The 14691-nt window shown below is 41.0% G+C and overlaps 1 protein-coding gene across 7 annotated transcripts in view; it reads right to left on the bottom strand.

Annotated features, from left to right (window-relative positions):
* The window catches only part of UMAD1 (UBAP1-MVB12-associated (UMA) domain containing 1), a 278759-nt gene that overhangs the window by 244628 nt on the left and 19440 nt on the right, over window positions 1-14691 (bottom strand). For all 7 annotated transcript variants that reach the window (XM_043873027.1, XM_043873029.1, XM_043873030.1 and 4 more), the window contains exon 2: window positions 4868-4967. In XM_043873027.1, the coding sequence (XP_043728962.1) occupies window positions 4868-4949 (82 nt within the window). In that variant the 5' untranslated portion in view covers window positions 4950-4967. The remainder of the gene's footprint in view (window positions 1-4867; window positions 4968-14691) is intronic.

The raw sequence follows: 14691 nt of genomic DNA, 5'->3' as shown, positions 1-14691 counted from the left end.
ACTAACTCAACAGTGTATAGCTGTCCCTAGGTTTCTGCAGCACCCCTACTAAAATCTGCAGCGTCTCACCAAGTTCCTTAAAGAAAACAGTGCAGTATTTGCATATAACCAATGCATACCCTCCTGTATACTTTAAATCACTTATCACACCTCATACAATATAAATGCCATGTAAACAGTTGCTAGACACGTGGCAAATTTAAGTTTTGCTTTTGCTGGACCACTCTGGATTTTTTTTCTTTCAATATTTTCAATCTGCAGTTGGTTGAATTCATAGATGCAGAACTTTGTGGAAATAGAGAGCTGACTTTATCTTCCAATCTCAACTTCATTAAGGAGATTACAGTTTACTGTAATATTTTTAAGTATTTAAAATATTAAATAGTGGAAAGTCTGAGGCAGCCAAAATTAAAACCAGATTTATGTATAACACAACCAACCCTCTTTTATTAAAAAAAAAAAGAAAACAAAAAAGCATAGCGCTTTGTCTTTTAAAAATTGTTTAGGGAACTCAGGGATAGTTAAACTGCAGACATGAAGTATTTATACTTCTCTGGCATTTAATCCTGTTCTCCTTTGCACTATATTTTAATCCCATTCAATAATAAAGTTACTTAAGGAATATTTGAAAATTACTGAACACAACTTAAATTTTTAAAAAGAGCTTAAAATGTCACTACTGTCTCAAAATTTAAAATGATAATATGACTTAAAAAAAAAAAATAGATAGCTTAGTGGTTAAGAGGACAGGCTCTCAAGTTAGAATGTCTGGGCTAATTCCAGATCTGGCCCATGTAAGCTGGCAAACTTTTTCAAGTCCTCTTCTGTACATGGGGGCTTCCCAGGTGGCGCTAGTGGTAAAGAACCAGGCTGCCAATGCAGGAGACATAAGAGATATGGGTTTGATCCCTGGGTTTGATCCACTGGAGAAGGCACAGCAACTCACTCCAACATTCTTGCCTGGGAAATCTCATGGACAGAGAGCCTGGCAGGCCACAGACTGAAGCGACTTAGCATGCACTGTATATGGAGATAAGATGACCACCTCACTCAAAGTGTTCTCCTAAGCATATTATACACACTAACTCATTTAATCCCCTCAATAACCCTATTGTTATCATGCTCATTTTCTAATTAAGCTAAACGATACCTGGGAGGTTTTGTAACTTCCCCAAATGGTGAAGGGTGGCAGATATACCAACCCAAAGTATACCACTTTGGCATAAAGATTATTCTGAGCTAAACTTGAAAAAACATCAGGTGCAAGAAGGGCACTCTGTCTTCTTTTCTTCCTGAAAGCAGGAGGTAAAAACAAAACAAACAAACAAAAAACTTTCTGGAAGATTCTAGGAGGAAAAAAATCACAGAACAGTAGTAACCCAAGGATTTTTCATGGAAACTGGTGGAGGGGTTGGAGCTTCACACCTGGGGAAAACAATGGCACTAAACCGAGATAAGCCTCAGTAGACATGGCAGCTGAAGGACCAGGAGGCCTCAGTCAACACGCGGGGGTCTGCTCTTGCTTGGACCATTTGAACAAGGGTGTGATACCCGCCGCACCTGAAATTAAATTGCAGTCCTGAGCCTGGGGCAGAAGTGATGCCTCACTGTGACTGTTCAACCGCAGGACCCACGGTGCGGGAGCCGACACCAATCCCACTCAGCCCACGATGGCCTGTGAAAACCCTCAACATACAGCGTGTCAGCTCATGGGACAGGCACCATTAGAGCTGAGACGTATCAGACGGAGCAGCTGATATGCGAAACCATACTTGAGGAAGTAATGGCTGCAATTCCCTCAAGAATTAGCAAATCTGGGCATTTCTGTCTTCTGAGCCTCAGTTAAAGACCACTACTTAAACTACTCTTTCTTAGAAAGGCAGGGTCCACGACAGAAGCTTCCCCAGTTGGGGCAGAACACCCTGGAAACAGGGCCCCTGCTGGGCTAGTTATAAGACAGGCAGTGAAATATTTCATGCTACAAGCTACCAGACACTGGAGGGGATTCTAGAAACAGCAGCCTGAGCAGCTTTTGCAGCTGTGGTTAAAACTTGTCTCTGCAATGCTGCAAGTGGCAGGCCACAGAGGAAGGCAAGATGGATCAAGAGTTCTCCAAGTACAGCTGCAGAAGCTGTGTGTGCTCGCAGACACATCAGTGCACTATTTCTAATCATGAGACAACAGAAAAACACAGCTGTCTGCATGTGCATTAAAGCTGTGTGCTAAGTCACTTCAGTTGTGTCCCTCCATGGGACCCCACAGACTGTAGCCCACCAGGCACCTCTGTCCATGGGGGTTCTCCAGGCAAGAATGCTAGAGTGGGTTGCATGCCTTTCTCCAGGCTACAGAGGTGTTCTAAAACAAGAAATACAAGAATACAAGAAATACAAGAATCAGGCTGTGCTAGAGCAAATCTCTGAAAGAAGAATTTACTGTGAAACTCCTAAAGAGGCAGAAACATCACAGGAGAACAGACGCACCCCTGAAGTTTCTTCCGTTAGTTGGGCTAATTCGGCAGGTAAAAGGGAAGCAATGCTGGCAGCATTAGAAACAGAAGTGGGGGATGACAGAGCCGGTTCTGTCTTAGAAGCCAAAGCACAATTTCCTGACACTGTAAGAAGGGCCAGAGAAGCAGCTGGGCTGGTGGCACCCCCCTTATCCCAGTCAGGAGGCTCCCCAGAAAAACCACCAACCCTGGTCAGACTATGCCCCACTCCTTTTGCCTCAGACGTGGCGGATCCTGTCAGAGAGAAAACAGCTCTCACCTCTCTTGGCTACGGCCCCTGTTCCAGGCCCCAGGAAGCAGATCCAGGAACCCACAGGCCTACCAGAACGTGACTGTGGAAAAGATAGGGTATTTTATGGTAACATTTAACTACAAGGAAAACTCTCCTCTGGTCTCCCAGAGATTAAGGCCAAGAAGTGGAAGAGGGGCAGAGGGGTGAAACCCCCGTGTCCTTACTGCAAGAGGCCAGATGCTGAAGAGGAGTGCTGAAGAGGCAGAGGTCCACCCACCCCTTCTGAGCATGTGGGGTCAGAGGCGTGGTGTGAGCCTGGCTCTTAGAAGGCCTAGCCTCAAGGTTCAACAAAACCTGCAAACCCAAAAAGCCATCTTCCAGTTGTCAAGACACACAGCCTCTGCCAATGCCAGGGACCTCGGACTGACTAAACAAGATATAAAGAGAAGAGGTAGGGAAAGAATCTACAGAGGGAGACCTGAGAAATACTGTCAAGAGCAAATCCTCTCAGATAAGGAGCTGAATTTGGCAGAAGGACATCCAGGTAGACGAGGACGGGTGTTACAAGCGGACACTAGGTTTTAGTTCCTCCTCAATGCCCTATGAGAAGACAACTGCTGGGAAGAACTATCCAAAGACTGCCAACCTCTTCTTTGGGACTGGCAAATGACATGAAGGAAATGTCATTTTTCAGAATTCCCCTTGGGAAAAGTATAATATCTGGTTGAAAGGAATATTTTTTAAAGCCACTAAAATCTTAACAACTAGCAGGTGTTAATTTTATAATAGAAAATAAACTAGTCTTAAGATTTAGGAGACACTATTTAACATATTTAGATTTTAAAGTGTACTTCAAAACTCTTGATGGGAATGGAAACTGGTGTAGCCACTATGCAAAATAGTATGGAGGTTCCTTAAAACACTAAAAATGAGCTACCATATGATCCAGCAATCCCACTCCTGGGTATGTAGCTGGAAAAAATGAAAACACTAATTCAAAAAGATACATGTACCCTAAAGCTCACAGGAGCACCATCTATCATAGCCAAGACAGAGAAACCCAAGCACTTAACAACACACGACTGGATTAAGAAGATGCAATGCACACACACACACACACAGAAAAAAGAATAAAAAGCCATAAAAAAAGAGTGAAATTCTGCTATCTGCAACAACGTGGATGGACCCGGAGAGCAATATGTTTAGTGAAATAAGTCACAGAAAGACAAATACTGTATGACATTACCTCAAATGAGGAATCACAAAAATAATACAAATGAAGCATGTGCAAAATAGGAAAAACTCACAGATACAGAAAAAAACTAGTTACCAAAAGGGAGAGGGAAGGGCAAATTAGGGGTATGGGATTAAGAGATATAAGCTACTATATATAAAAAAAAGATAAGCAACAATGATATACTGTACAGCACAATTATAGCCATTATAACAGTTATTATCTTATAGTAATATTTATTGGCACTAAATCTGTGAAAATATTCGATCATTATGTTCTACCCTTGAAAGTTAATATAATATTGTAAATCAACTCTACTTAAATGAAAAAATAAACGTACCTCATTCAGCAACTATTTACTGGATGCCTAATTTAATTTCAGAAGCTAATTTATAAGCAGCACTAAGCCCTGCTTCTTCAAATTTGAATTTATCAAGAATTCTTCAAGACTTCTGGCTTTTCGTAATTAAAAAGGTTGACTCACTTACTGGATAGAAAAAATGGGATGATTTTATAAATTGAACCTGAAGGACACACCCAAACTGATATACAAGAAAAGTCTGACTTGACGACAATATTTCAAGTGATTAATGATCCATATTTTTATAAATTTTATATACATCAACTAATTCTGGAATTAGTAGAAAAATATTTAAAAATCAATCATATAACTTTTCAAGTAATCTTTTAAAGCAAAAATCATTCATCTAATAATGCGGCTTCGATCCCTGGGTTGGGAAGATCCCCTGGAAAAAGGAATGGCAACCCACTCCAGTATTCTTGCCTGAAGAATCCCATGGACAGAGGAGACTGGTGGGCTACAGTCCATGGGGTCGCAAGGAGTCAGACATGACTTAGCCACTAACAAAAACAACAAAATCCTAAAAACACTCACCTAAAAGGACAAAGCCATCTGCTTCTGTCTCTGGTACTGACGGCTTTTTAGATTCTGGAGGCTTTCTGAAAAAGTGAAACATTGCTGCTTCTGCTGTTACCTGAAATAGAAGCAAACACCATATAATGTCAAATTCAGATGAAACTCTCACCCTTCTTAGTAAAAAGCCAAATGTAAAGACATCACAATAAGTACTTTTAGGAATTCGATCCCCAAACTTAAGAACACAAGCCCTGTTTGGGTAACGGAAGTATCAGAAGACAAGCCAGAATATCAGTAGCATGGACTTCCAGTTTGAAACCCTGTGTGCCTTGAATCCTGCAACCTCTCTCTACTTCTGAAATAATCCAAGAAATCACTACAAGTAAAACTAAAATTAAGAGATACTACCAAGTCTGAAAGGATCCCACTAACAATTAACTGGACACTGGGCTGAGGAAAGGAAAAACAAAAACAAAAACACCTTTCCAGATTTCTTATCATGCCTCATGAAACTGAGGCCACCTGAGAAAAGAAAAGCAGGCACTACATACCCCCTCCAGAGTTGGTTATCTGAGTCAGACACCCAAGGGCTGTATTCACTGCAAAACTGCAGCCACATTTAAATCCCTATCAGTGCAAATATCTGTACTGGTGAGATTGTTGTGCACTGCCCCCTACAGACACACACACTCCCCCTCTCTCCTCTTTGTCCTTCCATCTGTGTACATTCAGCTTTATATATTTGGGCAGGGCAGCAACTCCTAGAAAACAACTGGGAAGGAAGCTAAAGGGAATTTGGGAGAACACGTACCATTCTGAGCAAAGCGATATGAGAGACAGCAAAGCAGAATTCCTGGTGGCATCAAGTGCTCCACATTTCAGTTTCATTTATTCTGCCCATGTCAGAATATCCAAGGCCAAACTTGCCTGCTGTAACAGGCAAGTGTGGCTTAGAGTACAAAATGAAGCAGGGCAAAGGCTAACAGAGTTTTGCCAAGAGAATGAACTGGTCATAGCAAACACTCTCTTCCAATAACACAAGAGACGACTCTACACATGAATATCACCGATGGTCAATACTGAAATCAGATTGATTATACTCTTTGCAGCCAAAGATGGAGAAGCTCTATACAAACAGCAAAAACAAGACCAGGAGCTAACTGTGGCTCAGATCACAAGCTCCTTATTGCCAAATTCAGAACTAAATTGAAGAAAGTAGGGAAAACCACCAGGCCATTCAGGTATGACCTAAACCAAATCTCTTATGATTATACAGTGGAAGTGACAAATAGATTCAAGGGATTAGATCTGACAGAGTGCCTGAAGAACTAAACAAGGTTCATAACACTGTGCAGGAGACAGTGATCAAAACCTCCCCCAAAAAATACAAAAACGCAAAATGGTTGTCTGAGGAGGCCTTACCAACAGCTGAAAAAAGAGGCAGAAGGCAAAGGAGAAAAACGAAAAATACACCCACTGAATGCAGAGTTGCAAAGAATAGCAAGGAGAGATAAGAAAGCCTTCCTAAGTGAACAATGCAAAGAAATAGAGGAAAACTATATAATGAAAACAGCAGAGGAAAACAATGGGAAAGAATAGAGAGCTCTTCAAGAAAGATACCAAGGGAACATTTCATCCAAAGATGGCCACAATAAAGGACAGAATGGACCTAACAGAAGCAGAAGATATTAAGAAGACGTGGCAAGAATACACAGAAGAACTATAGAAAAAAGATCTTAATGACCTGGCTAACCATGATGGTGTGCTCACTCCCCTAGAGCCACGCATCCAAGAGTGCAAAGTCAAGTGGGCCTCAGGAAGCATCACTAAGAACAAAGCTAGTGGAGGTGATGGAATTCCAGTTGAGCTATTTCAAATCCTAAAAGATGATGCGGTGAAAGTGCTGCACTCAATATGCCAGCAAATTTGGAAAACTCAGCAGTGGCCACAGGACTGGAAAAGGTCAGTTTGCATTCCAATTCCAAAGAAAGGCAATGCCAGAGAATGCTCAAACTGCTGTACAAATGCACTGATATCACAGGCTAGCAAGACCATGCTCAACATACTCCAGGCCAGGCTTCAACAGTACATGAACTGAGAACCTCCAGATGTACAAGCTGGATTTAGAAAAGGCAGAGGAACCAGTGATTAAATTGCCATATCCTCTGGATTGTAGAAAAAGCAAGGGAATTTCAGGGAAACATTTACTTCTGCTTCATTGATTATACTAAAACCTTTGACTGTTTGGATCACAACAAACTGGGGAAAATTCTTCAAGAGATGGGAATACCAGAACAGCTTACCTGCCTCCTGAGAAACCTGTATGCAGGACAAGGAGCAACGTTAGAACCCGACATGGAACAATGGACTGGCTCAAAACTGCAAAAAGATTATATAGAGGCTGTATATTGTCACCCTGCTCTTAACTTACATGTAAAAGTACATCATGAGAAATGCCAAGCTGGATGAAGCACAAGCTAGAATCAAGACTGTCAGAAGAAATATCAATAACTTCAGATATACAGATGACATCACCCTTCTGGCAGAAAGCGAAGAACTAAAGAGCCTCTCAATGAAGGTGAAAGAGGAGAGTAAAAAAGCTGGCTTAAAATTCAACATTCAAAAAATGAAGGTCATAGCAATCTGATCCCATCACTTCATGGTAAATAGATGGGGAAACAGTGACAGACTTTATTTTTGGGGGCTCCAAAATCACTGCAGATGGTGACTGCAGCCATGAAATTAAAAGACACCTGCTCCTTGGAAGAGAAGCTATGACCAACCTAGACAATGTATTAAAAAGCAGAGACATTACTTTACTGACAAAGGTCTGTCTAGTCAAAGCTATGGTTTTTCCAGTAGTCATGTATGGATATGAGAGTTGGAACATCAAGAAGGATGAGTGCCAAAGAACTGATACTTTTGAACTGTGGTGCTGGAGAAGACTCTTGAGAACCCCACTGGACTGCAAGGAGATCATACCACTCAATCCTAACGGAAATCAGTCCGGAATATTCATTGGAAGCACTGATGCTGAAGCTGAAGCTCCAATACTTGGGCCACCTGATGTGAAGAACTGACTCACTGGAAAAGACCCTGATGCTGGGAAAGACTGAAGGCAGAAGGAGAAGAAGATGACAGAGGACGAGGTGGTTGGATGGTATCATCGACTCAAAGGACACGAGTTTGAGCAAACTCAGGGAGACAGTGAAGGACAGGGAAGTGTGGCGTGCTGCAGTCCACGGGGTCGCGAAGACTGAGCGACTGAACAACAACAAAACCAGAACATCAAGCAGGGAGGGTAAGTCAAGATTTTATCTGATCAAAAGCCTTCTGGAAACTGAGATTTGCTTGGGTATTTGTGTAGGTCAACCTGCCCTGAGTCGTAGATCAGAGCAGATGGTAAAGGAGTCAGTCTGTTGGAAACATATCTGGCAGGTTTCACTTTCTAAAATTAAAAAATATATATATATGGAGAAGAAAAACACAAGCTGTGTGAAAAAGAAAATATTTCAGTAAAGGAAAAGGAAGAGCCTATAAAATCTGCAAAGACAGAGCTTACTGGATATAATGATGGAGCAATAAGAAAAGTCTGGAAAAAGTTTGGCATCCTCAAAACAGTATAAAGAGACATGGCCTTTAAATCTGGTAAAAAGAAAAAACAAGATTAAATGGAAAAGCAACAGGAAAAGATGAAAAGACAAGGGATGAGATTAAAAAAAAACTGAAAAAGATAAAAAAAGAAACTGATTCAAGAGAGAAATGATATCAGAAAAGAATTGGTTGGCTTACAGGCAGGAATATAAGAAAATAAAGTTCATTCAAAGACTTAAAAGGTTGGAAGAAGCAACTAAGTTCTCAACCCTAACAGCTAAAACTAAACAGAGAATGCCTCTGAAGGAACAGCAGATGACTAAAACTCAGTCTTGGTAAGGGACAAGTCAAGGATACAGTCACCAATCTGATACTAAAGCCTCAGCTGGCATGAATATGTGTGCGTGTGTGTTAGTTGCTCAGTCGTGTCTGACTCTTTGAGACCCCCATGGACTGTAGCCCACCAGGCTCCTCTGTCCATGGGATTCTGCAGGCAGGAATACTGGAGTGGGTTGCCATGCCCTTCTCCAAGAGATCTTCCCAACGCATGGATTGAACCTGAGTCTCCTGAATTGGCGGGCTGATTCTTTACCACTGAGCCACCAGGGAAGCCCTTCACTTAGGACACAGAGGGTGAAGGTATAGAGACGAAGCAGGCTAGAGTCCAACTGGAGCCTCACAGAGAAAAGATACCTTTTAATAAACAAAGGGGGGCATATTTAAGGGTGAAAGATGAGAATAATTAATTAACATTCTCCAACCCAAGGTGGGGGGTTCCCCTAAAATGCCTGCTCAGTGGAATTTCAGAACTGCCCTCACTTTGTGCCTGCTGTCAATCTCCCACTATTATTCCAGAACTGTGTTGTTCTGGAAGTCCTAGCTACAGCAATCAGAGAAGAAAAAGAAAGAAAAAGAATCCAGGTCAAAAAAGAAGAAGTAAAGCTCTCACTGTTTGCAGATGACATGATACTGTACATAGAAAACCCTAAAGATAGTATCAGAAAATTACTAGAGCTAATCAGCGAATTTAGCAAAGTTTCAGGATACATATCAATGCACAGAAATCATTTGCATTTCTATATACTAATAGTGAAAAATCAGAAAGAGAAATTAAGGAATCAATCCCATTCACCATTCCAACAAAAAGAATTAAATATCTAGGAATACACTTACCTAAAGAGACAAAAGAACTGTACAGAGAAAATTAAAAGACACTGATGAAAGAAGTCAAAGATGGCATAAATAGATGGAGAGATATTCCATGTTCTTGGGTAGGAAGAATCACTATTGTGAAATGACTATACTACCAAACGCTATCTACAGATTCAATGTGATCTCTATCAAATTACCAATGGCATTTTTCACAGAACTAGAACAAAAAATTTCGCAATTCATATGGAAACACAAAAGACCCCGAATAGCCAAAGCAGTCTTGAGAAAGAAGAATGGAGCTGGAGGAATCCACCTTCCTGACTTCAGATTATACTACAAAGCTACAGTCATCAAGACAGTATGGTACTGGCACAAAAAGAGAAATACAGACCAATGGAACAAGATAGAAAGCCCAGAAATAAACCCATGCATTTATGGGTAGCTTATTTTTGACAAAGGCGGCAAGAATATGCAGTGGGGCAAAGACAACCTCTTCAATAAATAGTGCTGGGAAAACTGGACAGCTACAAGTATAAGAATGAAATTAGAACACTTCCTAACACCATACACAAAATGGATTAAATGGATCAAAATGGATTAAAGACCTAAATGTAACACCAGAAACTATAAAATTCTTAGAGGAAAACATAGGCAGAACACTTGATGACATAAAGCAAGATCCTCTGTGACTCACCTCCTAGAGTAATGGAAATAAAAACAAGAGTAAACAAGTGGGACCTGATTAAACTTAAAAGCATTTGCACAGCAAAACAAACTATAAGCAAGGTGAAAAGACAGCCCTCAGAATGGGAGAAAATAATAGCAAATGAAACAACTGGCAAAGGATTAATTTCCAAAATATACAGCTCATACAACTGAATGCCAGAAAAACAAACAGCCCAATCAAAAAGTGGGAAAAAGACCTAAACAGACATATCTCCAAAGAAGACATACAGATGGCTAACAAACACATGAAAAGATGTTCAACATCACTCATTATTAGAGAAATGCAAATCAAAACCACAATGAGATATCACCTCACACCAGTCAGGATGGCCATCATCAAAAAGTCTACAGATAATAAATGCTAGAGAGGGTGTGGAGAAAAGGCGATGCTCTTGCACTGATGGTGGGAATGTAAATTGATACGGCCACTATGGAAGACGGTATGGAGATTCCTTTAAAAACTGGGAATAAAACCACCATATGACCCAGCAATCCCACTCCTATGCACATACCCTGAGGAAATCAAATTTGAAAAAGACACATGTATCCCATTGTTCACTGCAGCACTGTTTACAATAGCTAGAACACGGAAGCAACCTAGATGTCCATCAACAGATGAATGGATAAAGAAGTTGTAGTACATGTACACAATGGAATATTACTCAGCCATAAAAAGGGACACACTTGAGTCAGTTCTAACGAGGTGGATAAACCTAGAGCCTATTATACAAAGTGACACAAGTCAGAAAAAGAAAGACAAATATCATATTCTAACGCATATACACAGAATTTAGAAAAATGGTACTAAAGAATTTATTTATAGGGCAGCAATGAAGAAACAGACACAGAGAGTAGACTTATGGACATGGAGAGAGGGGAGGAGAAGGTGAGATGTGTGCAAAGAGTACCACGGAAACTTACACTGCCATCTATAAAATAGATAGCCAGTGGGAATTTGCTGTCTGGCTCAGGAAACTGAAACAGGAGCTCTGTACCAACCTAGAGGGGCGGGATGGGAGGGAGACGGGAGGGAGGTTGAAAAGAGAGGGGATATGTGTATACCTGTGGCTGATTCATGTTGAGGTTTGATAGAAAACAACAAAATTCTGTAAAGCAATTATTCTTCAATTAAAAAATAATTTTTTAAAAAAGAAGGTAGAGAATAAAATAAGTAAACTTTAGAGCTAGAAAAAAAAAAACGAAAAGTGATTCCTGTTCTAACAACAAAAGAAAAACCTTTAAGAGAAGGACTCAAACTTCAACACATGTTCATGTCTGGCCATAAGACCGAAATGGAACAAACATAAAAATCAGAAAAGCAGTTCTCATGAGTCATCCTCAAGCCTCCAAAGTTTACATACACTGTTATAAAATTCACACCAAACTCAGCAGTAATGCAAAAATCTTGTTAAATTCAAGTATTTTGTACAGAACTTATAATTCAAATAATTAAGTGAAGCATTTAAGCTCTTCATAACCTATTAAAAAAAAGTTAAAACAATACACAGGCTTATACAGGCTGCAGCAGGCTGTCAACAGTACGACTTCTGTGGCAATGGTATTATAGTTTGTCAGTTTAGAACATCAGAAAGTCCCAAACATATCAGAGAAAGAGAGCAAACTTAGGTTCCAAGAAGTTAAACTATCCAGGCATGGGAGAAATAGGTCAGGAATAGGAAAAGGGTAATACAGACAGTATAAAAGAACTCAGAAAGGCAGCAAAGACGAGTTGGCTACGAATATCCACTGGAAATTGCTCTAAAATTGCTACAAAAGTACCCATCACCCTCACACCTGCTATTCTGCCTACATGACCACTGCCTTAACTCCTTCAAGATGTTTTTCCATGGGAACATGGTGCTAACTTCACAATCCAACTCTTGGGATTCCCTTGGACCATCAATACCGCTGACATTAATGACTCACTCCACTAGGTACCTAATTCAGTCTAACCATATAGCTTTACAGTAATCACTCTGTGCATGAAAAGGCTATGTCCAGAGACACTAAAATCTACGACAAATTATCTTTATCCCATGGTATTTTTTGTATCATTAAAAACACAAAGTGGTATAAAAATGTATCCTAGCAGACCTGGCAGTACCATTCTACCACCTTCCCTCTACGAGCTGGTCCCCCAGCAGGAAAGTTAGACGGCTAGGTCACCACTCCAGTCGCCAGATTCTCTGACCCCACGGAAGGCGAGAAACTGGGCAAGAGAAAGGGAGCAACATCTGCCAGGCTTCTGCAAGGTGTCAAGCACAGTACCAAAATGCCTTAAAGCCTCGTCTCCTACCATCTCACCATCACCCCACCAGGTACACATAATTACTCACAACATGTCAATCAAAGAACTGAAGTGGGTTACGTATGGATGCAAATGTACATGGTCAGTAAACAGCAGGGCTAGAAGTTTAAACCAAGTCTCTTGGGCACCACAACTGAATGCTTTTCATCAACAAAGCAGCAGAGACAAGGAGCCCGTAACAAAGCATTCGTGCTGGACTTCAGGAGAATATTTCCTAGTATTAGTCAAGATACATTTGATCACTTTCACGCTCGTCTTTCTAAATCCCCGCTTTTCCGAACCGTGCTCAGCTCTCTGTTCTGAAGACACTTGCTAATTTCACAACATCCATGTTCAAGACTTTCACTTACAAAATAGTCATAAAATATAAAGTAAGTGCTTAGGCCAGATACTAACTGGGCACTACAAATGCAGCACTCAACTTATATTTAAGGAAATAAACAGCAACCAGAACCTACCCCATTTCAAAGGCAATCCTGAGCAAAACTAAGAGGGATTCAGGAGCCCCACCCCCAAAGTGGAGAAGCCCTGTAGCAGTCCTGGTGCCCCCAGCCAAGCAGATGGGAAGCCCCAAGCATGCATGCTTCTGACATACATGGCTTTGACCGTGGCCTTCTTCTGCTTCTTCCAGCATGTTCCAGCCTCATTTCCTTAGATACGATTGCAGCATTGTAGAAATTGTCAACAGTGAATAAATTTTACACTTACAGATGGGAGAAATGTCAAAATTTATTCTTAAAAAGCCATTATCCCCAGCAGCAACACTACTGCCTGGTTGAGCTGGGACCCAGCCCAGAAGGCGTCCTAATCCCCAGACACTGGGATCCTGGAGTTGCCTCCACACAGAGGGGGATGAAGTGCCTGTCACTGCCCAAGACACAAGTTGGGAGAAAAGCCTTGCAAATCACAAATCTGAAATAGGACATGTGTTTAGAACATATAAAGAATTCTTAAAATTCAATCATGAGAAAAAATTCAATAAAAACTGGGCAAAAGCTGCAAACAGGCATTTTCCCAAAGACGATATGTGATGGCAAAGAACCACATTAAATGATACTCAACATCATTAGTCAACAGGCAAATGTAAATTAAAATCTCAATGAGATAACACTATATATCCTTTAAAATATTAACACTGTAAAAGGCGTGCCATGCCAACTGTTTACAAAAATGTGGAGCAACTGGAACTCTTGGATGCTGAGGTACAACTACTCTGGATAACGATGCGGCAGTTTCTTAAAAAAAAGTAAACATACACCTACCATATGACCCAGACCTTCTCCTTCTAAGTATTTATCAAAGAAAAACAACAGCGTATGTCCATATTTATACACAAACTTTATGCAGTTTTTAAGGTAACAGCTCCAAACTGGAAAAAACCCACATGTTCAACAATAAATAAAAGAATAAACAAATTGTAGCATACCCATACTACTATTCAGCAATAAAAAGGCATGAAGGCCTAAGATATGCTACAACATGCATGAATCTTGGGAGGGAAGGAAAAAAAAAACAGGCTGAGTGAAAGAAGCCAGACCACAAAAAACTTCTAGAAAATGCAAACTAACGTAAAGTGACAGAAAGCAGATGAGGGCCTGCCTAGGGAATGGGAGGTACTGGGAGGGAGCATGGGAGGGAGGAATTACCCAGGATCCCAAGGAAGCTTTTGAGGGTGACAAATACATTCATTATCTCAATTGGAGTGATGGTCTCAGGAGATATAAACATGTCAAAACTCATCAAATTGTACACTTCCAACATGTGCACTTCATCCTATTTGATAATACCCCAATAGAGCTAATTTTTAAATAATGAGCGTGATACTCTGGGTGTCACATAAATGCCGTGTGCTGTGCTTAGTCGCTGAGTCCTGTCCGACTGTGAGACCCCAGGGACCAGAGCCCACCAGGCCCCTCCGTCCAGGGGGTTCTCCAGGCAAGAATCCTGCAGTGGGTTGCCACGCCCTCCTCCAGGGGATCTTCCCAACCCAGGGATCAAACCCAGGTCTCCCGCACTGCAGGCGGAATCTTTACCATCTGAGCCACCGGGGAAGCCCATAAAT

The sequence above is a fragment of the Cervus elaphus genome, chromosome 18 (genome assembly GCF_910594005.1).
Source record: "Cervus elaphus chromosome 18, mCerEla1.1, whole genome shotgun sequence".
NCBI classification, from domain to species: domain Eukaryota; kingdom Metazoa; phylum Chordata; class Mammalia; order Artiodactyla; family Cervidae; genus Cervus; species Cervus elaphus.
The sequence above is the reverse complement of the archived record's forward strand: the minus strand, read 5'-3'. Positions and strand labels throughout refer to the sequence as shown.